This window comes from Erythrolamprus reginae, chromosome 6, assembly GCF_031021105.1.
Source record: "Erythrolamprus reginae isolate rEryReg1 chromosome 6, rEryReg1.hap1, whole genome shotgun sequence".
Classification (NCBI taxonomy): Eukaryota; Metazoa; Chordata; class Lepidosauria; order Squamata; family Dipsadidae; genus Erythrolamprus; species Erythrolamprus reginae.
Window position 1 is genome coordinate 81,626,794 of NC_091955.1, and position 24,147 is coordinate 81,650,940.

General features: G+C 43.2%; 1 protein-coding gene across 2 annotated transcripts in view; it reads left to right on the forward strand.

Moving 5' to 3' along the window:
* Window positions 1-10,430, forward strand: part of OVCH1 (ovochymase 1) — a 77,325-nt gene extending 66,895 nt beyond the window's left edge. The window contains exons 25-27 of one of the 2 annotated variants that reach the window (XM_070756422.1): window positions 2,640-2,729; window positions 5,745-5,878; window positions 10,006-10,430. In XM_070756422.1, coding sequence (XP_070612523.1) covers window positions 2,640-2,729; window positions 5,745-5,878; window positions 10,006-10,170 — 389 coding nt within the window. In that variant the 3' untranslated portion in view covers window positions 10,171-10,430. The remainder of the gene's footprint in view (window positions 1-2,639; window positions 2,730-5,744; window positions 5,879-10,005) is intronic. The other variant, XM_070756421.1, reaches the window with a different exon arrangement.
* Window positions 10,431-24,147: the final 13,717 nt, after the last annotated feature.

Here is a 24,147-nt window from a genome sequence, read left to right on the forward strand (position 1 = left end):
ACATGGGGCTACCTTTGAAGAGCGTTTGGAAACTTCAGATTATGCAGAATGCGGCCATGCGAACGATCATGTAGGTACGCCCATGTCTCATCAACACTCTGCAGCTTGCACTGGCTGCCGATCAGTTTCCGGTCACAATTCAAAGTGTTGGTAATGACCTATAAAGCCCTACATGGCATTGGGCCAAAATACCTCCGGGACCACCTTCTGCTGCACGAATCCCAGCAGCCAATTAGGTCCCACAGAGTTGGCCTTCTCCGGGTCTCATCGACTAAACAATGTCGTCTGGTGGGACCTAGGGGAAAAGCCTTATCTGTGGCGGCCCCGGCCCTCTGGAACCAACTCCCGCTGGAGATTTGAATTGCCCCCACCCTCCTTGCCTTCCATAAGATGTTGAAGACCTATTTATGTCACCAGACATGGGGGGACTAATTCCCCCCCTTTCTGACTGTAGTCTTTGAGAGTGGTATGACTGTGTAGTATTGATGGTTTTTTAAAATATTAATGGGTTTTAATTCTAGTTTTTATTAATATTGGATTTGTATTACTGTTCATTGTATTGTTACTGTTGAGAGCCACCCCGAGTCCTTGGAGAGGGGCGGCATACAAATCTAATACATTATTATTATTATTATAAGTCTAGCACCAATTTTCCCAACATAGCTTTAAGCTGATTGGCAGGAAGGTCAGAGGGACACCCCCACTGGAAACGCCTGATTGGTCGGATTGTAAAAATATGTTCCAAGCTGACAGAATAGAAACTTTAGCTCCTAACATCATGGGAAATTTGTCTTTTCCCATGGTCTTTGGCAACCCCTGTGAAACTATCATTCGACACTCCCCCCAAAGGGTCCTGACCCTCAGGTTGAGAACTATAAAGGAATTTAGAAAATCTGGAGGAAAGCAAAAAAAGAATGAGATCTTGGGGGAATGGCAGAAAAGATGACATCATCCCTAGAAAGAGAAAAGCATGGGAAACAGACTCAGAATAGCATTATCAGTAGCACTTAGGCTTATGTACTGCTTCACAATGCTTCACAGCCCTCTCTAAGTAGTTTACAGAGTCAGCATATTGCCCCCAACAATCTGTGTCCTCATTTTACTTATCTCGGAAGGATGAGTCAACCTTGAGAATCGGTGATAATCGAACTCCTGGCAGTCGGCAGAATTAGCCTGCAATGCTGCAGTCTAGCCACTGCGCTACCATGGCTCAAAATAACCCTGGCTTGATTTTTATTAATTTAAGACAGTGATGGTAAACCTTTTTTTCCTCGGGGGCTATCACACATGCGTGAGTGCCCACACCCATAATTCAATGCTTAGGGAGGGCAAAAACAGCTTCCCCCATCCCCTGGAAGCCCTCTGGAGGCTGGAAATAGTCTGTTTCCCAACTTCTGGTGGGCCCAGTAGGCTTGTGTTTCCCCCTTCCCAGGCTCCAAAGGCTTCCCTGGAGCCAGTGGAGGGTAAAAACACCCTCCTCCATCTCCCTAGATAATAATAATTCTATAATTCTATAATTTATTAGATTTGTATGCCGCCCCTCTCCGAAGACTCGGGGCGGCTCACAACAACAATAAAAACAGCATAACAATGGAACAAATCTAATAATAAAATTACATTAAAAAACCCCAACAATTTAAAAACCATACAACACATACATACCAAACATTAAATATAAGAAAGCCTGGGGGAGATGTCTTAATTCCCCCATGCCTGGCGATATAGGTGGGTCTTGAGTAACTTGCGAAAGACAAGGAGGGTGGGGGCCGTTCTAATCTCCGGGGGGAGTTGATTCCAGAGAACCGGTGCCGCCACAGAGAAGGCTCTTCCCCTGGGGCCCGCCAAACGACATTGTTTGGTCAACGGGACCCAGAGAAGGCCAACTCTGTGGGACCTTATCGGCCGCTGGGATTCGTGTGGTAGAAGGCGGTTCCGGAGGTATTCTGGTCCAATGCCATGAAGGGCTTTAAAGGTCATTACCAACACTTTGAATTGTGACCGGAAACCGATCGGCAGCCAGTGCAGGCCACGGAGTGTTGTAGAAACATGGGCGAATCTAGGAAGCCCCACAATAGCTCTCGCGGCCCCATTCTGCACGAGCTGAAGTTTCCGAACACTTTTCAAAGGTAGCCCCATGTAGAGAGCATTGCAGTAATCGAACCTTGAGGTGATAAGGGCATGAGCAACTGTGAGCAATGACTCCCTGTACAAATAGGGCCGCAAATGGTGCTCCAGGCGAACCTGGAAGCCTCTGGAAGCCTCTGCTCTCTGGAAGCCAAAAACGCCCTCCTAGAGCCTCTGTCTGAGTCCAAAATCAGCTGGCCGGCTCACACATGCACATTGGAGCTGAGCTAGGGCAACAGCTCGTGTGCCAGCAGATATGGCTCTGCGTGCCACCTGTGGCACCAGTGCCATAGGTTCACCATCACTGATTTAAGATGAGACAAGGGGGAACTGGGACAAATTCTCAAGACTTTGTTGTTTTGATTTACATCAATAAAGAGCTTCCTTGCAATCCCTGCTCTGACTGTTTTTAATCTGGCCTACTTTGAAGGGAGGGTATACATTTTAAGATTTCTGAATACCTTTCCTAGAATAACACTATGGCCCAGTTATGCTTTACTTCCTCTTTTTTTTAGGAGACACTATAGGACTTACCTGTCTGCCAGAACAGGAGGACAAAATACCCACTGATGCCAAGTGCTTTGCTGTAGGCTGGAACACAACAGGTGAGGGTGATTGGAACTATCGAGCGAGTGTTGTGTTTCTTAAAGTACAGATTTATGGGGGGGAAACGGCTTTGCACTGCCACAAATGAGAGTTAAAACAAAATATTGCAGTATGGGAAGCTGGCATTTGGGATTCCTACAGGTCCACTCTGTTCCATTCTGTATTGTGTTTCTAATTCTCCTTCTTCCTCCTTTTCCTGCATGGTGTAATGGTATATACAAGTACCGTATTTTTCAGAGTATAAAATGCATCTCCCCCGCCCACAAAAAGAGGGTGTGTTCTGTCTGGGTCACTCCGGAAGCTAGGACCAACCCAAAAAGATAAGCCAGACACACCGGTTGAATCCAAACACAGTTTTATAATGGTAAAGAGAAAAGAAGCCAACAGAAAATGTCCTTGCAGGTCAGGAAAACACTGGAACTCCAAAAGAAACACGAAAGCAATTGTTCATACAGAAACACAGGATCCTTAATGCCAAACGAGGCTGTTGAGCTAACAGACACAAACCTCCCACCGGTCTTCAAGGCTGCTGGGCCACGAGCCAGGAACAAAAACGCTGAGAGAAAATGCAGATAACTCCAACTCCACTTTGATAACACTCCACGCTGCCGAAATGGTTCTCATGCCTTATAGACCCTTCCCTGCTAATGAGGACCACACCCAACCCCCAGGTGCTCCTCATTCAGCGCTGATAATATCTACGCAGTTGCGTTCTCCTTTGATCTCTGCATCTCTGTCGCATACTAGTGATAGCTTGTGCTTCGTCATCCAGGGACTCCAAGGAATCCAGAGAATCCAAGCTACTTGCTTGAGATAGCCCTTCCCCAGGGCTCCCAGGCCTTGCTTCATCGTCACTTTCTTGACCACTGTCTGGCTGCAAAGAGCTCTCCCCTCCGCTCTCAGACTCCCCTGGGCATGGAGCCAGCAGAGACGCAGCTGGACTTTGATCTGGCTCAGGCTGAACCACAACACACTGAATACAGCCATTTTTGGCCTCCAGAAGCCCTACTCCCATGTCCCATTTTTATGAAAAATGGGCCCTTTTGGAGCAAAAATGGGGTGCGTAGAGGGTTTGGGAGTCCTGCAGAGTGCTCCTGGGGGCTGGAGGAAGGCATAAAAGTTGGCCTCTTGTCCTCCTGGGTGGGGGATAAGAGATGTGAACTTTCAACTGGGTGGGAAACTTAGATTCAGATTTCTCATCAGAGTGGTACCAATTTATCTGCCTGCTTTCAAACTGCTGGGTGGGCCGGAGTTAGGGATCAATCAATGCGACCTCACTCTTTATCACGGTGCTGGGCTCAAACCACTGGAGCGCAGACCATTTCTAGCCAGCAGTTCCAAAGTCACTAAGCCTCTGCATCACTGTCTGATCTGATTCTAACCTTTGCCCTTCAGCTCTCCCAGTGACGCCCCCATCACCACTACAGCTGAGCCCATCCACTTTTCAACTACAGTAGTACCTCTACCTACAAACGCCTCTACTTACGCATTTTTCTAGATAAGGAAAGGCTGTTCAAGATTTTTTTGCCTCTTCTCAAGAACCATTTTCCACTTACAAAGCCGAGCCTCCGAAACTGTAACCAGAAAAGGCAGGGAGAAGCCTCCGTGGGGCCTCTCTAGGAATCTCCTGGGAGGAAACAGGGCCGGCAAAGACGGGGAGAAGCCTCCGTGGAGCATCTCTTGGAATCTCCTGGGAGGAAACAGGGCTGGAAAAGGCAGGGAGAAGCCACCATGGGGCCTCTCTAGGAATCTCCTGGGAGGAAACAGGGCCGGCAAAGGCAGGGAGAAGCCTCTGTGGAGCCTCTATTGGAATCTCCTGGGAGGAAACAGGGCCGGCAAAGGCAGGGAGAAGCCTCTGTGGAGCATCTCTTGGAATCTCCTGGGAGGAAACAGGGCTGGAAAAGGCAGGGAGAAGCCACCATGGGGCCTCTCTAGGAATCTCCTGGGAGGAAACAGGGCCGGCAAAGGCAGGGAGAAGCCTCTGTGGAGCCTCTATTGGAATCTCCTGGGAGGAAACAGGACTGGAAAAGGCAGGGAGAAGCCAAAATGGGGTCTTTCTAGGAATCTCCTGGGAAGAAACAGGGCCGGCAAAGGTGGGGAGAAGCCTCCATGGGGCCTCTCTAGGAATCTCCTGGGAGGAAACAGGGCCTCCACCCTCCCTGTGGTTTCCCCAATCGCACACATTATTTGCTTTTACATTGATTCCCATGGGAAAAGTTGCTTCTTCTTACAAACGTTTCTTCTTAAGGACCTGGTCATGGAACGAATTAAGTTTGTAAGTAGAGGTACCACTGTACTACTCATCTTTTTGTTCTCTTTCATATCCCCCAGCATCAAAGTTTTCTCTAGAGAGCTAGGTTCCAGGTGGTTTAGCACAAAAGTTCTTTTGTCCCTCAAGAAAAACTTGCATTTTCTACTACATTCGGCTGGAACACCTTGAGCATTGTAGATCTCATTTTGATGCTCTAAGCACCGGTATGTGAAGTCTGCACATCACAAATCAAGGATTGTGTAAGGGATCATTTCAGGCCATCAGCAAGAGAAAGATCTCTTCCCCCCCTGTAGCTTGTTATTTGGAAGAGAGAGCTAAATTACAGAGAGAAAAAGAGAAGGTCAGAGAGGAAAGAAGAAAGGATAGTTAGTTATCCATCTACTCCTTTTTAAAATTCCATCTACTGTTCTGAACAGGTTCTCCTAGAGGGATAATTTCTCAGTAGGAAAAAAAAAATGAGGGACTCCCCTCCCTGACTCATAAATAATCTCACAAAAAATATGAGAAGAGCGTGTATCGAAATGTGTGCACCTAAGCTTCTGTAAGGATAATTTTCTTTGAACATGCATTTAGAATCTTCTCTTTTTTTTGCTCTTGGTGACTCATATTCTTATTTTCACTGGTGGAAAGTTATACCTGGGCTGTCGGGAACTTTTTGATAAAAACAACTTAATAAGGTTTTTTTTTCAACAGTTGCATGTATCGAATAATGTTTCTCTGGTATTGCTTGTTTTCCATTTAGAAGGCTGGTTTTCCAGGAGGCTGCAGCAAACAGAAATATCACTCCTCACAAATGATGCCTGTACCAGATACTGGGGTGAAGACATTAAAAACACTACTATATGTGGAAGTGCCAAGGGGACAACTTCATGTGCTGTACGTAACGGGGGTGGGATATTGTCATTATACAGAAGAAGTGTTAGTTAGTGAAGATTGGACTTAATCCCTGGATAGTTCAGTGGATTTCAAGCTGGCTGAAGTGTAGACATCAGAGAGTTATTGTTAATGGCGCCTATTCTGAGCAGAGACAGGTTACCAGCAGTGTGCCACAAGGGTCTGTTCTGGGTCCTATTCTTTTTAATATGTTTGTGAGTGACAGGGGAAGGTTTGGTAGGGAAGGTTTGCCTATTTGCCGATGGCTCTAAAGTGTGCAATAGGGTTGATATTCCTGGAGGGGTCTATAATATGGTAAATGATTTAGCTTTACTAGATAAATGGTCAAAGCAATGGAAACTGCAGTTTAATGTTTCCAAATGTAAAATAATGCACTTGGGGAAAAGGAATCCTCAATCTGAGTATTGCATGGGCAGTTCTGTGTTAGCAAAAACTTCAGAAGAAAAGGATTTAGGGGTAGTGATTTCTGACAGTCTCAAAATGGGTGAGCAGTGTGGTCGGGCGGTAGGAAAAGCAAGTAGGATGCTTGGCTGCATAGCTAGAGGTATAACAAGCAGGAAGAGGGAGATTGTGATCCTGCTATATAGAGCGCTGGTGAGACCACATTTGGAATACTGTGTTTAGTTCTGGAGACCTCACCTATAAAAAGATATTGACAAAATTGAACGGGTCCAAAGACGGGCTACAAGAATGGTGGAAAGTCTTAAGCATAAAACGTATCAGGAAAGACTTAATGAACTCAATCTGTATAGTCTGGAGGACAGAAGGAAAAGGGGGGACATGATTGAAACATTTAAATATGTCAAAGGGTTAAATAAGGTTCAGGAGGGAAGTGTTTTTAATAGGAAAGTGAACACAAGAATAAGGGGACACAATCTGAAGTTAGTTGGGGGAAAGATCAAAGGCAACATGAGAAAATATTATTTTACTGAAAGAGTAGTAGATCCTTGGAACAAACTTCCAGCAGACGTGGTTGGTAAATCCACAGTAACTGAATTTAAACATGCTTGGGATAAACATATATCCATCCTAAGATAAAATAGAAAAAATAGTATAAGGGCAGACTAGATGGACCATGAGTTCTTTTTCTGCTGTCGGTCTTCTATGTTTCTAAGTGTAATCTTGCATTTGGAACCAGTTAATTGAAAGGGTGTCAATCATACTCACATTTCTAATGTGATCAGTAAGATTATCCATTTAAAAGATGGGCAATGTGATCTCAAGACTGTATTTGACAGCAGAAAGCTTTCTGGCTGGTACTGCCACAAAGCAGTGTCGTAGCTGTAGAGAATCAATGGAGCAATTCCCTGCTATTTTGAAGAAGGAAACACACAGAATGTGCTTCTCAAGAAACAAACAAAAATACCCAGGGATACGATACGGTCCTGCTTATTTTGAATCATTGTGTCTCCCCCCCAAAATGGTACAAGAACATCTGATGGGTGTTGAAAATATGAAGCCATAAATCAGAAATGAGCAATCTGTTGCCTTCCAGATGATTTGAATGGCAGCTATCAGCAGTGATAAAGAAAGCTGCAGTTAAAATATCTGGAGGGTATCATTGATTGCTTGCATTGGCTGCCGATCAATTTCTGGTCACAATTCAAATTGTTGGTCATGACCTTTAAAGCCCTACATGGCTTTGGACCAGACTACCTCCGGAACCGCCTGCTACCGCACGAATCCCAGCGACTGATAAGGTCCCACAGAGTTGGCCTTTTCCGGGTCCCGTCGACTAAACAATGTCGTTTGGCGGACCCCAGGGGAAGAGCCTTCTCTGTGGCGGCCCTGGCCCTCTGGAACCAACTCCCCCCGGAGATTAGAATTGCCCCCACCCTCCCTGTCTTTCGTAAACTACTCAAGACTCATTTATACCGCCATGCATGGGAGAGTTGAGATATTCCTTCCCCCTAGGCATTACAAGTTATGCATGGTATGTCTGTGTGTACGTTTGGTTTTATAATAAGGGTTTTTAGTTGTTTTATTATTGGATTGTCACATGCTGTTTTTATCATTTTTGTTAGCCGCCCCGAGTCTACGGAGAAGGGCGGCATACAAATCCAATAAATTATTATTATTATTATTATTATTATTTCTTGTGCCATTGATATTCTATAACCCTATAGAACAGGGAGGTCAAACTCGATTTCATTGAGGGTCACATCAGGGTGGTAGTTGACCTCAGGGGGGAACAGGGTAGGTGTGGCTAAGGTGGGCATGGCTGTTCTGCTCTCGGGTCTCTGATAAATTCCAGTTCCCGGAAAATCACTTCTTAGTAATAAAATTCACTATTTTCGATTCAGCAGGATACATAAATTGCAATGCAGTTTCAGTAACATGAAGCAAACAATTCTATCTCATTAAGAAACCAGCCTTGACTCTGGATCTGGGAAGCGCGCCAAAACTCAATCCTTTTCACATTCCTAGATAACTCTCTTCTCATAAATCAAAACATAGTCAGAAGTTTACTGCCAACCTCTACTAACATAGGAAAACAGTATAAAATGTCTTGGGAGACAGAGACCATGATTTTTAGCATTTCTTTGCAGGCTCGCCACAGTTTCTCGGCTCTTCCATGTAACAAACTTTGAAAGTCCACATACCCCTTTCCCAGACACCTTCCTTTATATAGCCTGAAAGTGACATCACACCTCAAAGAGTTAAGACTGTGGATTAATACCTTTTACTCTGGATCTCCTCTCACCTTCCAGCCATTCTTCGATAGCGTGGGTTAATCAATGTATTTTCCACTAATATCTCTTCCCCACTATCTGTCAGAGACCAATCTTCCATTGTCACACCAGCCCCCTCAGGGTCTCCCCAGTTACTGTCTGCCTCACTCTCGCTCTCAGCTTCCTCTGGCAGCCCCCCTGGCCCAGGGTATCCTGAGGGGCCTGGTTCATCCTCTTCAGAATCAGACATGACCTGAGGTGGACAAGGAGCGCTCACAACAATGGCCAGATCAACGTAACTCGTGTCGGGGGCACCTGTGGTGGCCTGAGAGATCTGCCAGCGAAAACGGGCTTCTGAGCTCCATTTTCAGCTGCGACGGCCTCTTGCAACCCCACCAGCAAAAACAGAGCTCGGGAGGGCTGCTGATGGCCCGTTTTCAGTGGCAGAGGGATTGCAGGCCAGTCCTTTGCTGGTCAAAGCAATGGAAACTGCAGTTTAATGTTTCCAAATGTAAAATAATGCACTTGGGGAAAAGGAATCCTCAATCTGAGTATTGCATTGGCAGTTCTGTGTTAGCAAAAACTTCAGAAGAAAAGGATTTAGGGGTAGTGATTTCTGACAGTCTCAAAATGGGTGAGCAGTGTGGTCGGGTGGTAGGAAAAGCAAGTAGGATGCTTGGCTGCATAGCTAGAGGTATAACAAGCAGGAAGAGGGAGATTGTGATCCCCTTATATAGAGCGCTGGTGAGACCACATTTAGAGTACTGTGTTCAGTTCTGGAGACCTCACCTACAAAAAGATATTGACAAAATTGAACGGGTCCAAAGACGGGCTACAAGAATGGTGGAAGGTCTTAAGCATAAAACGTATCAGGAAAGACTTAATGAACTCAATCTGTATAGTCTGGAGGACAGAAGGAAAAGGGGGGACATGATAGAAACATTTAAATATGTTAAAGGGTTAAATAAGGTTCAGGAGGGAAGTGTTTTTAATAGGAAAGTGAACACAAGAACAAGGGGACACAATCTGAAGTTAGTTGGGGGAATGATCAAAGGCAACATGAGAAAATATTATTTTACTGAAAGAGTAGTAGATCCTTGGAACAAACTTCCAGCAGATGTGGTTGGTAAATCCACAGTAACTGAATTTAAACATGCCTGGGATAAACATATAGCCATTGTAAGATAAAATACAGGAAATAGTATAAGGGCAGACTAGATGGACCATGAGGTCTTTTTCTGCTGTCAGTCTTCTCTGTTTCTATGTTTCCAGGGCAGTCCTGTGGGCCAGATCTCAACATCCCCTGAACCGGATCCGGCCCCCGAGCCTTGAGTTGGACACCCCTGCTATAGAATGATGGGTTGATTTAAAGCTATGTCTTGTGCAAAAGCTTACTATTTTGCATCCTATTCATTCTGACCCTCCTTCTGTTTACAGCGAGACTTGGGGGAACCTCTTATGTGCAAGATGGATGGAAGCTATAAGCTTGTTGGTCTTGTGAGCTGGGATAGTGTCCATTGTGAACCAGAGTCTCCGACAGTCTACACGCAAATCTCCGTCTACAAAAATTGGATTTCAGCAGTGACTAATGGGAAATTGTGAAAAGCGAACTTGAAAAAGCACAACTGTGATACATGTTGTGCTTCAGAAGGGATAATTTGTCAAGCGTTGCCAAATCTTCATGTATTTTCTCAGAATCAGTTCTGGAGAAGCTAATGCCATCTTGCTATTGAACGTAGAAAAAAACACATATGGTTTCTGAAATCCAGTGCAAGTCCAAATACCTCTCCTTCTAACATGTTTCCTAATAATTGTGTATTAAAATATTCTAATATTAAAAGAATCAGGGAATGCCTGTAAAACATAGATTCTTCAATTTTTGAAACTCTTTACTGAAGAAAGCATTTATATTTTCTTCTGTGCAAGAAAGTAATGTTTGTGTGTGTGTGTTTGTTTGTGCTTTCCCCTCATATACTGTATATATAAGTATATGAGTAGAAAGTATATATCTGTATATACTTTTATACAATGAGAAGCACAGGGCCACCTGCTTGTGTGCTTTGTATCATTTAACCAGAAATCAGTAGGCAACATCTGGATTTATATCTATTGCTTGTTTTCAATATGGCACTTCTGACACAATGATTTTAAAATTTTATATTAATTATAACTTATTCTAACTATAGAAAACCAAGGCCATCCAAACCTCAGTTTGTGCTTTTCAAAATCTAACATTCTTTTGTATCTCAGTTGCACCCACTCTTTCATCCAGACCAAACAGGTGGCTACAAAATACAGTTTTAAATCAGGCAATCCAAGGCTTTCTTGATGGTTTATATTACATATTATATTATTACAGAGATTCCCTGACTATCACAATAGGGACCAAAATTTTCATTGCTAACATGATACAGGTACCTTTCCAATTGTGAAATGTATATGATAAATACGTTGTGGTGAAGAGATCTGCTGATGGGTATTATAACTTTCCACCAGACATATAAGTACTACTGTGGTAGTGCCATGGTTAGAATCAGTATTACAAGCTAATTCTGCTGACTGTCAGCAGTTCGATTCTCATGGCTCAAGGTTGACTCAGACTTCCATCCTTCCGAGGTCAGTAAAATGAAGAGCCAGATTGTTGGGGGCAACAGGCTGACTCTGTAAAACTGTTAGAATAGGCTATAAAGCACCATATATAAGCCTAAATGTTATTACTATTGCTAACAAAAATAGTTCTGACACAAATAACGGAAACATTTTTGAGAGAACTGCTTTGCTTAGGAATCTGATTTGGGAAAGACTTTCCCTGAAGTCTTTCAACAGCTGCTGAATAGGAAACAAAATATATATACCATGGAGAATTCTAATAAGGCCATCCAGGAATTCATCCCCGTGTATATTCAAAACAAGACAGTGGGTTTTATAAACCCAATGGTGCATTGTCTGGCAGTTCATTTCCCATTCATTTATTTGGCATATGCCCTCTGTCTCTCTTCCTCTCTCCCCCGTCCCTGTGTGTGAGTGTGTGTAAATGTGTCTACAGAGATCATCTGATAGAGCCACAATGCTCTTCCATGAATGTTTAAAATCCCAACCTATATGATCTCTATCAAATGAACAGCATTCTGCATGAGTGTATGAAAAACTCAATCAATGCTGGCTAAGTACATTGAGAAGTAGTAGTTGCTCTGCGCGTATTCATACAAAACAGACCTTCAATGAAATGACCAAAAGATTGCATGCTTTTGCTATTCTTTCTGGTTTCCAAATGTTTTCTGTCTACCTCCTTCCCTTCAACTGACAGATATGCAGGAGCAGCTAACACATATAGAAGACCAGCCACTTGTGGCTGGTCGGCGGTTGCGGCGGGCAGCACGAACCATTGCCTGTGCCGCAAGGGATTCCTGGGTGACCACGCCCCGGCACAGTCACCTGTCATGCCCTGCGCTAGATGCAGGGGCATGACATATTTAGAGGGTGAGGTGGCAATCAGTATAAAGGCTCAGGCTCACCGCCTCCCGCCCTCTTTTCCCTGTGGCTCATCGCCACACGCCTTGGGCGTGGCTAAAAGCAAGGAGGGTCAAGGCCAAGTTCATGGCCAGGGTCAAGGTCAAGACTCATTCCTTTGCTCAACAGGGAGCTTCGCCCATAGTTGCCCAAGTATGTTGAACTTGATTTCCGCCCCATTTATTTCACCTCTACAGGCCCTGATTTAATGAATGAAAGTGACCCATTAAATCCCAGCTCTGTGGTCTATGTGATTACTCCGGGGTCCACCGCAATGGATGACCAGAGAAAAATGGAAGGTTTCCCTCCCCCCACTACTCTCTTTTCTTGTCTCTATAACCCTTCTTCTTCTTTGGCTTTAGGTGAAGAGGGTCATGGGAAATGAAGTTTTCCAAAGACTCCTGCAAGGTAAAATAAACTACAAATAGTCCTTGACTTAACACCATTCTTCCGACCATTTAAAGTTATGACATCACCGAAAAAAGGTCTTACAACCAGTCTTCATACTTATGACCGTCGCAACATCCACGCGAACAGAATCCAGAGGTTTGGTAACTGGTATGTACTTTTATCATAATTGTAGCTTCCTGGGGTCACATGATCACCAATTACAACCTTCCCAGGAGGCTTCTAGCAAATGGGAAAAGACTGGATTCACTTAACACATGATTTATTTAATGACTGCTGTGATTTATTTAATGTCCATGGTATGAAAGGTCATAAAATCGAGCCTGACTCACTCAATGACAGCCTTGCTTAGCAACGTACGTCCCAATTGTGTTCATATGTCAATGGCCATCTATACTTGGGAGATCACCTCTTTAAGGCGAGAAGGGCAGAATTTGTGAACTAACTCTGCTCAGTTCTGCAATATATTTCTTTAATGTCCAATCTCAAACTAAAATTAAGAATAAATAATCTGTCTCCTACATTCAGAAATCAGAGAGGGCTTTCAGTTAAAGGAAGGCCCACTCAACAATGAGATTCTTCATTTTAACAGAGATTAAAGTAGGGTCTGGAAGCACCCTCTCTGGGGCACTTTCAAGGAATTCCAAGTCCCTCGGTCCTCCAAATCTCCAGAGGAAAACCTTTCTGCTTTGATCCCGTCATCTCAGAGGAACACCTTAGAAAGAATTCAGGAATGGAATCAGGTCAACCACAAGCAAGTATACTGAAAGGTCTCGTGGAATGGTGCTCTAAGAAGACACCTGCCCGTTAAGAGTCCTGCCTACTGTACAAAAGAGGCGATTGGCCTATGTGGTTATGTCATCTTCGAAGTCGCTTCTTGGGTAGTAAGGAAGCCGCAGACTTCCGGTTGGCATTCTTCAGCGCGGCGAGCAGTTGCAGAGAGGTGGACTGCAACTGCGGATTCCTTAAGGATTTCCCTTCCGCCATCAAGTCTCGCATTTTCTGCAAAAGCTGTTGCACTTTTTTATCCTTTAGCTGTGTTAAGAAGCTCTCCAGCTCTGCAGCAGGCGGCGAGCTACTTGGTAAGGAGCCCTCCGACCTTTCAGCAGTGGACAATTTCGCTTGTAAGACCGTCTCCCGTTTTGCAGTCGTCATGGGTGGCTTAGGCTTTATTTTCCTTTGCCGAATTTTAGCAAGCCCTGCTCCGAACGGAAGCAGAGAAGAGACAGCAATTCCCGGAAGTTTTAATTTCCTAGGACCGAAGCCAGGAGAAAGGAGGAGAAGCTGCACAACAGATGTTGGCTGCAAGGGATACTGCCCAAGAAGAGCGGAGATCGGGACAACAGGCCATCCAGCAACTCTGGCAGGGGGCAGTACAGGAGCAGGAGGTTTAGGGCTGGCGGGCTTGGAAGCAGTAGAAGATGAGGGAGAAGGGGAAGAAGAACAGGAAGTTGTAGGTGTGGCAATGGCAGTGACAATGACAATGGGACCAGGAGACGCTGGAGTTGGGCTGCTGATTGTGGCAGGATATGTGGCAACAGTACCCACTGATGCTGTAGTGGTTTCAGTGGGAGTGACAGTGACAATGGGACTAGGAGATTGTGAAGTAGGGCTACTGGTTGGGGCAACAGTAGTGGCAGGATTTGTGGGAACAGTACCCACCGATGGTGTGGTGGCTTCAGTGGCAGTGATAGTGACAACGGGACTAGGAGATGCTGAAGTTGGACTACTGGATAAGGCAACAGTAGTGGCAGGATTGGTGGGAACAGAACCCACTGATGGTGCAGTGGCTTCAGTGGCAGCGATAGTGACAACGGGACTAGGAGATGCTGAAGTTGGACTACTGGCTGTAGCAACAGTAATGGCAGGGTTTGTGGGAACAGAACCCACTGATGGTGTAGTGGCTTCAGTGGCAGCGATAGTGACAACGGGACTAGGAGATGCTGAAGTTGGACTACTGGCTGTAGCAACAGTAATGGCAGGGTTTGTGGGAACAGAACCCACTGATGGTGTAGTGGCTTCAGTGGCAGTGATAGGGACAATGGGACTAGGATATTCTGAAGTAGGGCTACTGGTTAGGGCAACAGTAGTGGCAGGATGTTTGGGAACAGTACCCATTGATGGTGTGGTGGCTTCAGTGGCAGCGATAGTGACAACGGGACTAGGAGATGCTGAAGTTGGACTACTGGCTATAGCAACAGTAGTGGCAGGATTTGTGGGAACAGAACCCACTGATGGTGTAGTGGTTTCAGTGGCAGGGACAGTGACAGTGACAATGGGACTAGGAGATGCTGAAGTTGGGCTACTGGCTGTAGCAATACTAGTGGCAGGGTGTATGGGAACAGAACCCACTGATGGTGTAATGGTTTCAGTGACAGTGACAATGGGAGTAGAGGATGCTGAAGTTGGGCTACTGGCTGGATGTGTGGGAAGAGAGCCCACTGATGGTGTGGTGGCTTCAAGAGTGGTAGGCTCTGTCGAAGTTTCAATGACAACTGATACAGAAGTACCTGGGGTAGCTGTCATAGCATTGGAAGTGGAAGGAACACGGATCAGTGAAGGCTCGCCAGGCATAAGGTGCTGGGAAAAAGACCCCTCTGCCTTGTTAAGTGTGGTGGTAAACAATTCAGGAAAACTTTGCCCGGCTATCACTGCATCAAGGCCGGTGAGAAGCTCAAGCAAGGATTCTGAGTCAGTTGTGACAGGATTGTAAGAGGTGGTCAGATCAAGCAGAGGCTGCCTGGAAGTAGTATCAGAAATAATAACAGGATGTTTGGGAATGGTTCCAACGGTAACAATGGTTTCTGATGCTGCTGTGTGAGTGTTTGATACAGAAGTGAGAGGCGTAGATGTCACGGAGGTATGGCGAGTGGTAGGGAGAGTGCTGGTAAGTGGCGCCTCTTGTAGGCTAGATGACGATCCAGTCTTTTCAAGTTCTTGATTGGTGTTTTGTGTTGCTGAAGATGTTCCACTGATCTCATCTGGACAGTGAATCCGCTACACAGGGGAAATAATGCAAAGCAGAAGTCACACCTTTGGGTTGCTATGATTTTTCTAAGCTATGATTTTTCTCATTTTCTTCTGCACGAGAGAAGATTGTGCTGTGACATCTCTAGAGGTTTCTAAAGTGCTTTGTCCAGAAATGTCAAGTACTTCAGATTGTGCTGTTCCTTCACTCCCACGCTGTCAAGCATTTCCCTTCCTCCACTCATGAAGCAAATTATTAACTGATTCGGGTCCCCACCTGTTTCCAATAACAACTAAAAGGCAGGAACTCACAAGGTACCATTTATATGTCACATGAGAGTCCATTGCTGAAGGATACTTTCCTGACTGAACTACGCAGCTTTTCAACACGGAAGACTTCTGCCACAAATAAAATGTGGAGTCTGGAATAGTCCCCAAGGAGATGACCAAGATAGGTTGGGGCTTGCATTACTTTCAATTGATCTTTATCTCTTTTTAAAAAAATGGTAATAATCTCATTAGTCTTTGTGCAATATAATATATTTTTGGGGGGGAGGAGGTATAATTTCCCCCCCTCTACCATAAAATAAAACAATACATAATTACAAACACTAAAACAATACTTATAATCAAACATATATAAAACTTTTCTTTTCCATGTTAAACCTTCAGTGGAGGCTCTTGTCTCTCGTTACTTTTCTAGACTAAAAAAATCTATAAAACAAAGCAAAAACAGCTTCTCCTGCCCCCCCGGAAGCCCTTTGGAGGCTGGAAAAGGCCTGTTTCCCAACTTCTAGTGGCCCCAGTAGGCTTGTGTTTTGTCCTCCCCAGGCTCCAAAGGTCTCCCTGGAACTGGGGGAGGGTAGAAATGTCCTCTCCCATCCCCCAGGAGGCTCTCTGGAAGCCAAAAATGCCCTTCCAGGGCCTCTGTGAGAGCCAAAAATCAGCTGGCTGGCACACACATGCACATTGGTGCTGATCTAGGGCAACGGCTTATGTGCCAGTAGATTTGGCTCCGTGTGTTACCTGTGGCACCCGTGCCATAGGTTCGCCATCACTGCCCTAAACCCTTATCATTCATAAAGCTGCTTTGCCCTTGGTAATAAATGAGGACTTGGATTTGTTCCCCATGAGCAGAAAGTGATGCTTATTGCATAGCATGGAGATAATCACCTTGGAAGCCAGTGATGCAGAAACTGGCATCTTCTCCTGACTGCAAATGCGATGATGCCAGGTGGAAACACTGCTATACAGCCTATATTCTGTATACATTGTTATAAGCTTGGTTTCTGACATTTTTCAAGAGGACCTAGCGCACAGGTGGCAAACTCGCCTTAGCATGTTGCTGTAACTTGATGTATTGAGATGGGTATTTTTTCCTTTGTGGAGCTGGGGTGGGTGTGGCCTGTGCATCTGACCCGCCAGTTTGACACTCCTGGACTAGAGACAGCTTCTCCACATTAGTGATTTGAAGGAAGAGAGAGTACAATGGCCAGTGATGATGATACTGGTCCTGAATTCTGAAACATAAGGGCCCCTACTCACGTAAAGGAAAAGGTCAAGGAGCCCCTGCAGATATTACTCCGCTAGTTGTTACCAACTATATAGGGGGCGGTGCACATCTTGGTTTCAAGGCAACTGAGCCAGTGCTCTCTGAAGACATTTCCTTGGTCATGTGACCAGCATGATGCCATGAAATACTGACCTTCCCACTGAAGTGGTACCTATTCACTGAACAAATATGAGTGAAACAATGTTCAATATTCCTGTTACAATATGTAAGTCTTTATTCAGGGGCGGTGGAATCCTGGTGGTATATTAAAATGAGAAATACTTGGAGCTTTTTGATGGAGTGGGGTGGTGAGAATTTTCAGCCCTTGCCATAAAAAGTGCTAGATTGCATGACCACGAAAAATAGAGTAGACATATGTATGACAGTGATGTTGAAGTGAGTGATAAGCAGAGGGAAGCTTGCCACTCATGCTGTGCAGCCCAAGGAGGAGCTGGAGAGCTGGATACAGATGGCTGAGGTCTCAATTTAAATAACTATACTCACCTACATAACTAGCCTGATCCTTTTGGAAGCAAAGTAAATTCAATGCAGTGAAAATAATATTTACTCAATGAGCAAATATTCTCAACGAGACCTAGCTGCTTCCATTCCCTTTTCTATTGCTATTCCTGGTTATCTTTTGCCTTCAGTGAACCTTTCATCCCATTCTCCTTCTAACACTAAAAGTGCTGCCTAAACAGATCGCTGGGGAAAAAGAATGCCTCAGATCAATAAACAACGGCTTTTCCTTACCTTCACAAAATACTTCTTCAAGCTGCAGCGATAAAAAGTGAGGGTGCAGAAATCAGGAAAGCTGGGCATTTCTGGCAAGTTGGAACACACCCTCCCTAGGAGAGAAGTGGAAGGTTGTATTGTAAATCGCTCCAAACTAGACTGCAGAAAATACGATTTCAGTAATAGACTGGTCAACACCTGGAATTCACTACCTGACTCTGTTGTTTCTTCCCCTAACCCCAAAATCTTCAACCTTACATTATCTATAATTGACCTCTCCCCCTTTCTAAGAGGTCTGTAAGGGGCGGGCATAAGTGCACCATTGTGCCTACCGTCCCTGTCCTACTGTCTTTTTATTCTTTCTATCACTACTTTCTGCTTATGTTGTGTTAATACAAACTATAATGCTATACTTCTTGCCTTTCGTAAGCTCCTTAAAACCCACCTCTGTCATTATGTATGGGGGAACTGAGATATTCTTCCCCCCTAGGCTTCTACAATTGATGTATGGTATGTTTGTATGTATGATTGGTTCTTACAATAAGGGTTTTTAGCTGTTTTAGTATTGGATTGTCGCATGTTGTTTTTACCCCTGTTGCTAGCCGCCCCGAGTCTACGGAGAGGGGCGGCATACAAATCCAATAAATGAATGAATGAATGAATGAATGAATGAATGAATGAATGAATGAATAAATATACTTGTTTGACAAATAAATAAAATAAATAAATAAAAGGTTGGAGAAAAATCACCAAAGCCTTCCGGTTACTTCCATTAATTTTCACAGAGATCCATAGAGTTGCTATCAACACTGTTGTACCATTATGATCTCTGCCAGCTTTTGAGAATTCAAATGAGTGGGCTTTGGTTTCCCTCCAAATGGGTTACCAAACATTGCAGCCATTGCATGAATTCCTGCCAGGTTGCAACTTTAACATCTGCCACTGGCTAGTTCGAACTGTGAAAAATTGTGTTGGAGGAGCACTTATCCAGATCTTTTGGAAAGAAGCCATGGGAAGTTCTTGGCACTTTATAACATTTGATTTCTTTACAAGCACAATAGAAGAACAGGAATTTTTCCCCCTCTTGGTCCCTTAAGGGTTCTCTCTACTTTTGTTTAGGTGAACAAAACCTATATTTTATTTAATTTGAATAACAATAAACAAATAATAGTCAATACAGTTATGAATGAGGGTCTGTCTGTCTGTCTGTCTGTCTGTCTGTCTGTCTGTCTGTCTGTCTGTCTGTCTGTCTATCTATCTATCTATCTATCTATCTATCTATCTATCTAACTATCTATCTATCTACTCACCCACCCTGTGGTCATATGATCAAAATTCAGATGCTTGGCAAATGACTCATATTTATGATTATTGCAGTGTCCTGCAGTTATATTGTGCCCTTCTGACAAGCAAAGTCAGAGGAAGTCGGATTCTCTTAACAACTATGTCCAGAAAGGTTGTAAAATGGGGCAAAATTCACTAACAACTATCTCACTTAGTAAGCGAAATTTGGGGTTCAATTGTGGTCTGCCTGTAATTAGTAGATGAAAGATCCACTGCATACTATATAGATGTAAATAGGTTTATTGTTGTTTATAGTTAGATAACATTTTAGAGGCACATTGCAAATATCTACAGATGGTCCAAGATTTATGATCACAGTTGGGACTGGAACTTCCATTGCTGTGGTGATTAAGAGTCTTTATGTGACAGTACTCAAATTTATAACCTTTGTTGTTGCGGTTGCAAAGTAAATTTGATGAAGATGTTGGACAACCATTTGTCTGAAGTGGTGTAGGGTTTGCTGCCTAAGCAAGGCGTTGGATTAAAAGACCTCCAAGATCCCTTCCAACTTTGATTCTATTCTATTCTATTCCATTCCATTCCATTCCAATTCTGTATTATATTCTAAATCCAGTTTCGCCCATTCACTTTGCTGGTTGGAAGCCCCGCTGGGTAGGCTGCAAGAAATATGACCTGGGACAATGCCTCCTTTGTATTTAAATACATGCTGGTTGCCAACTGCCCAAATCACAATCACACGAAATATTAGGGAAATTAGGGAAGGAAAAAGGTAAGTGGGTAGTGGGGAAGTGCCAGGGGAAAAGGAAAAAAAGACATTAATTTCAGAGATCTTTGGTGCAATAAAATAAGGCATTAATATCTAACCTCAGCTTTTTACAGTTTCATAATAATATAAACTAGCCATTTTTATAACATCAAATCTATTTAATTGGTAAAACCCAAAATCTAAGTTTTATTTTTTTCCCCTACCTCAAGCACAAAGTCCAGAAGCGGTTTCCAATACAAATAAAGGTATTTGTGTTTCTTTTCTTTAATTGAAACAGTCAATTTAGCCATCTCTGCTAATTCCACCATTTTTTTCATCCATTTATACATTGTGAGAATAGAGCTGACCAGTTAAGGGCTACTTGTTTTACCTCCTACCGGTGCACCTTCTAAGGCCGTCGTGGGTGGGGTGTGCCCGATGGGTGCGTTAGCACGAAATTTGGCTTATGCGCAGCAAGCAAAATTTTGTTTGAGGATCTGCCCGCGAGTGAGATTTTGGCAATTACAGTACGCCAATATTTTTGCTTCCACGCATGCGCAGTAACAAGAAATTGGCAAAAATCGGCAAAATCTCACTCACCCGAGCATCCTCACACAAGGTTTCACTTACTGCACATGTGCAGAAGCCAAATCTCATGTGGGGGCATGTCGGGGTGTATCGGGTGCATGCAGCTGTGCACGCATCCCAGAATTTCCTACCAGGACAGAGGAACTGAGTGTACTGGCTGCTGCCCACCACTGGGTGACCTTCCATTTCTGTGCGTAAGTGAGTCTTGCTTCCATCAACATATAACATCAGAGTTCCGAATTTTTCCTCCCAATTCTTTTTCCATTAAACTCAAAAGAAAAGTCTATGGTTTTCTTTCTATATTCACTTTAAGAATGTCTGTATTACGAGATGAATCCTACTCCAATATTTCTTTGCTTTATCACACACCCACCATAAATTATAAAAAGTCCCTTCTCTACATTTACATTTCCAATATTCATTTGAAGTACCTCTGTACATTCTTGACAATTTATCTGGAGTTAAATACCAACGCTTAGTCATCTTATAGAAATTTTCTTTTAAATTATAGTTTAATTTAAATTTTAAACCTTTATTCCACATATTCTCCCACTCTTCAAGCATAAAATTCCTTGCCTACTGAATCATACTATGCTTTACTTGTTCATTTTCCAGATTTAAATTCAATAACACTTTATAGACTTTAGCAATAATATGTTCAACGCTACCACACAGTGGAGTTTCCAATTCATTTTTAACAAAATTAAATCCATGATTCTTTTTATCTAATTTAAAGTAAATCACTTCTGAAAAGAAATGTATGAACATATATGGGTTACCTTGAACAGGAATTGGAAACTACAGTCCAGTCACTGCATACATCAATGAGAATAACAGGAAGAATCTACCAAATGTGTTTGGCAAAAATTATTTTAATTGCCTTGTAAGAGAGCCACGTGCTTGCATGAAGTATGGCTTTCTATATCGAGCTTTAATAAGTTTAGAAGAGGAATAAGAACAATTCTGTAATGGCAAATACTATGGTAGACTTTACCTTCTGGGACGATTCCATGATTTTCATACAGGTCTAAAGTCTGGACCAAGGCATTCTGGCAGCCATACATGGTTCTTAAGAAGCAGACTGCGCTGACTCGGCCTGGACTATTCAGTGTTTTGAAGAAATGGTCGTATTCGGCATCTGAGAGTGGCATGCCAGCTAGCGATGGATCTTGTATCTGTATGTCTGTTGCAAGAAGCCATTTTGAGAGCGCTGCGTAAAATAAACAAGAATGAGAATATGACCATTTCTATTATATATGCAAAACATCCCCTATCTGCATACTGGCCGCGGATTGGTGGAGATGTGGCTGGAAAATTAAAGTGGCTGTCAAGCCGCGCCTCCGAAGGAAAAAACTTTAAAAAGAGATTGCCGCTGTGCCATCTTTGCTTTTTGTATCTTGTGGCTTGTTATTACAATTTCCTGAGTTGAGGTTCATTCCAGCCAACCTTAATAAAACGGGTTAAAGCTACAATGTGGTCCCTCTTTATTCTCGAATAAAACACTGGCGATGAAGTGCTACAACCAACATGCGAAATAGAAACCGCAAGAATGCAATCTTCCATGGCTCAAGCCCCAGAATTCTTCAACACAGAAAAGGAAATATGGAGCACATACGTGTCTAAATTTTGAATCTTCCTGCAAGCAAGTAACCTATACGATGCAGCAGACGATAGGAAACTAGCCCCATTTTTGAACTACTGCGGATCTGACATATAGGACTTGGCACAGCTGCTAGTAGACCCCCCGAGTCTGTGGAAACGATAGCCTGATCAATGTTCGAGACAAAATTGGCAGCTCATTTTCAACCTATCACCTAAGCGAGAGTAAGCCGTAACGTGGTCCCTCTTTATTTTCAAATAAAACAATTTCCAAAAAGGGTCTATGACAACTTGCCATGGCCAACTAGCCACAAGACAAGAGTTATGCTAATATCAAAGAAATAGTGGAACAGAAGCATTGAAGAAAGGATGTAAAAGGAGGGACAGAATGTAATGTGAACGGCACAACTTAAAATAATATTTTATTTATTTTAAATAATTAAATAGAATGGTTAAATTGCCCCGCAGCAAGTTGTTCCACAGCAAGTTGGCCGTGGTGAGTTGTTCTGCAGCAAGTTGGCCATGGTGAATTGGTCGTGGTGAGTTGGCTGCAGTGAGTTGGCTGTGGCAAATGGTCTCATTCTATTCCAAAAAGACATGGTCACTGTGAGTAAAGAGATTTTGTTCTACATGGGTTTTAGGTAAGTTATTTATCCATTGTGCTCAGTTGTGAAGAATCAATTTTCTCTCTGCATAATGTGCTGAAATATGACTCTGGCCCTGGAAATGGAATGAATGAACCAATACGTTTCGTTTCTCAATGATAGCTTGGGCAAAAAATTTTGGTCATTCAATTGAGTTTCATAAAAGGAATACAAATTAACAATGTCCACAGCACGTAAGGGAAATCAATATAAAATGTTTTATAGATGGCACATGTCACCTGAAAAACTCGCAAAAGTATTTAAAGATAAATCTGCAAAATGTTGGAAATGTCATCAGCTACTTACTACATATTATCACAGGGGATGGACATGCTCAGAAGCAAGAAATTATTGGATGAAAAAGAATACAGTAGTCCCTCACCTATCACTGGTGTTACGTTCCAGACCTGGCCGCGATAGGTGAAATCCGCGATGGGGAATTTATCGACTGATAGTACTTATTTAAGTATTTATATTGTAATTGTTTGGTAAGTTTTCATTGTTTCAAGTGTTTATAAACCCTTCCCACACAGCATTTATTTTAGATACAGTATTTAAATACAGTATTTATAATTTTAGATATTTTTTTTTAAAAAAAACCTGCCGATCGAGTTCGGCGGGCTGTTTAAATCTGCCAATCGACTTCCTCAGAAACCCGCGATGAAGTGAAGCCGCAGTAGGTGAAGCGCAGTATAGCGAGGGACTACTGTACTGTAACAAGAGTGCCAAAAGACCAGTTTTACTTTGTTTCTTTTTCTAGTATTGTTTTGCTATAAGAAAGATTGGCTAATTTGAAGGATTGGTACCTGATTTTGTTTTCCTTTTCCTGCCTCTTCCTCTCTTCATTTTATTTTAGTTATATATGCATGCATGTATGTATGTATGTATGTATGTATGTAGATTGTTGTGAGTTTGGGTTTTTTCGTATAATATTTTGAGTGTCTTTGCGACGTTTCGGCGAAATCATATTCGCCATCTTCAGGCTGAAGTTATTGGCTTCTGCTGTTCTGAGTATACTCAGATCATACTCAGAGCAGCAGAAGCCAATAACTTCAGGCTGAAGATGGTGAATGTGATTTCGTATATATTTACTGCTCGGAAAAATAAAGGGAACACTTAAACAACACAATATAACTCCAAGTAAATCAAACTTCTGTGAAATCAAACTGTCAACTTAGGAAGCAACACTGACTGACAATCAATTTCACCTGCTGTTGTGCACATTCAACTTTGTGCAGAACCAAGTATTCCATGAGAATATTTCATTCATTCAGATCTAAAATGTGTTATTTGAGGGTTCCCTTTATTTTTTTGAGCAGTATGTGTGTGTGTGTACATATATATACACATATAGATAGAATTGTGACACATACAGATAGAATTGTTGGCTATCAATAAAATTAACTGCCTTGGAAATGGCCCTGGGTTGGGCCGAGAGGCAAATAAGGAGCTCTGATGTTCCTTCAATACACCAGGGTGATTTGACACAAAAATATGTAACCCTTCCCTGGTGCAGAGCTGAAGCG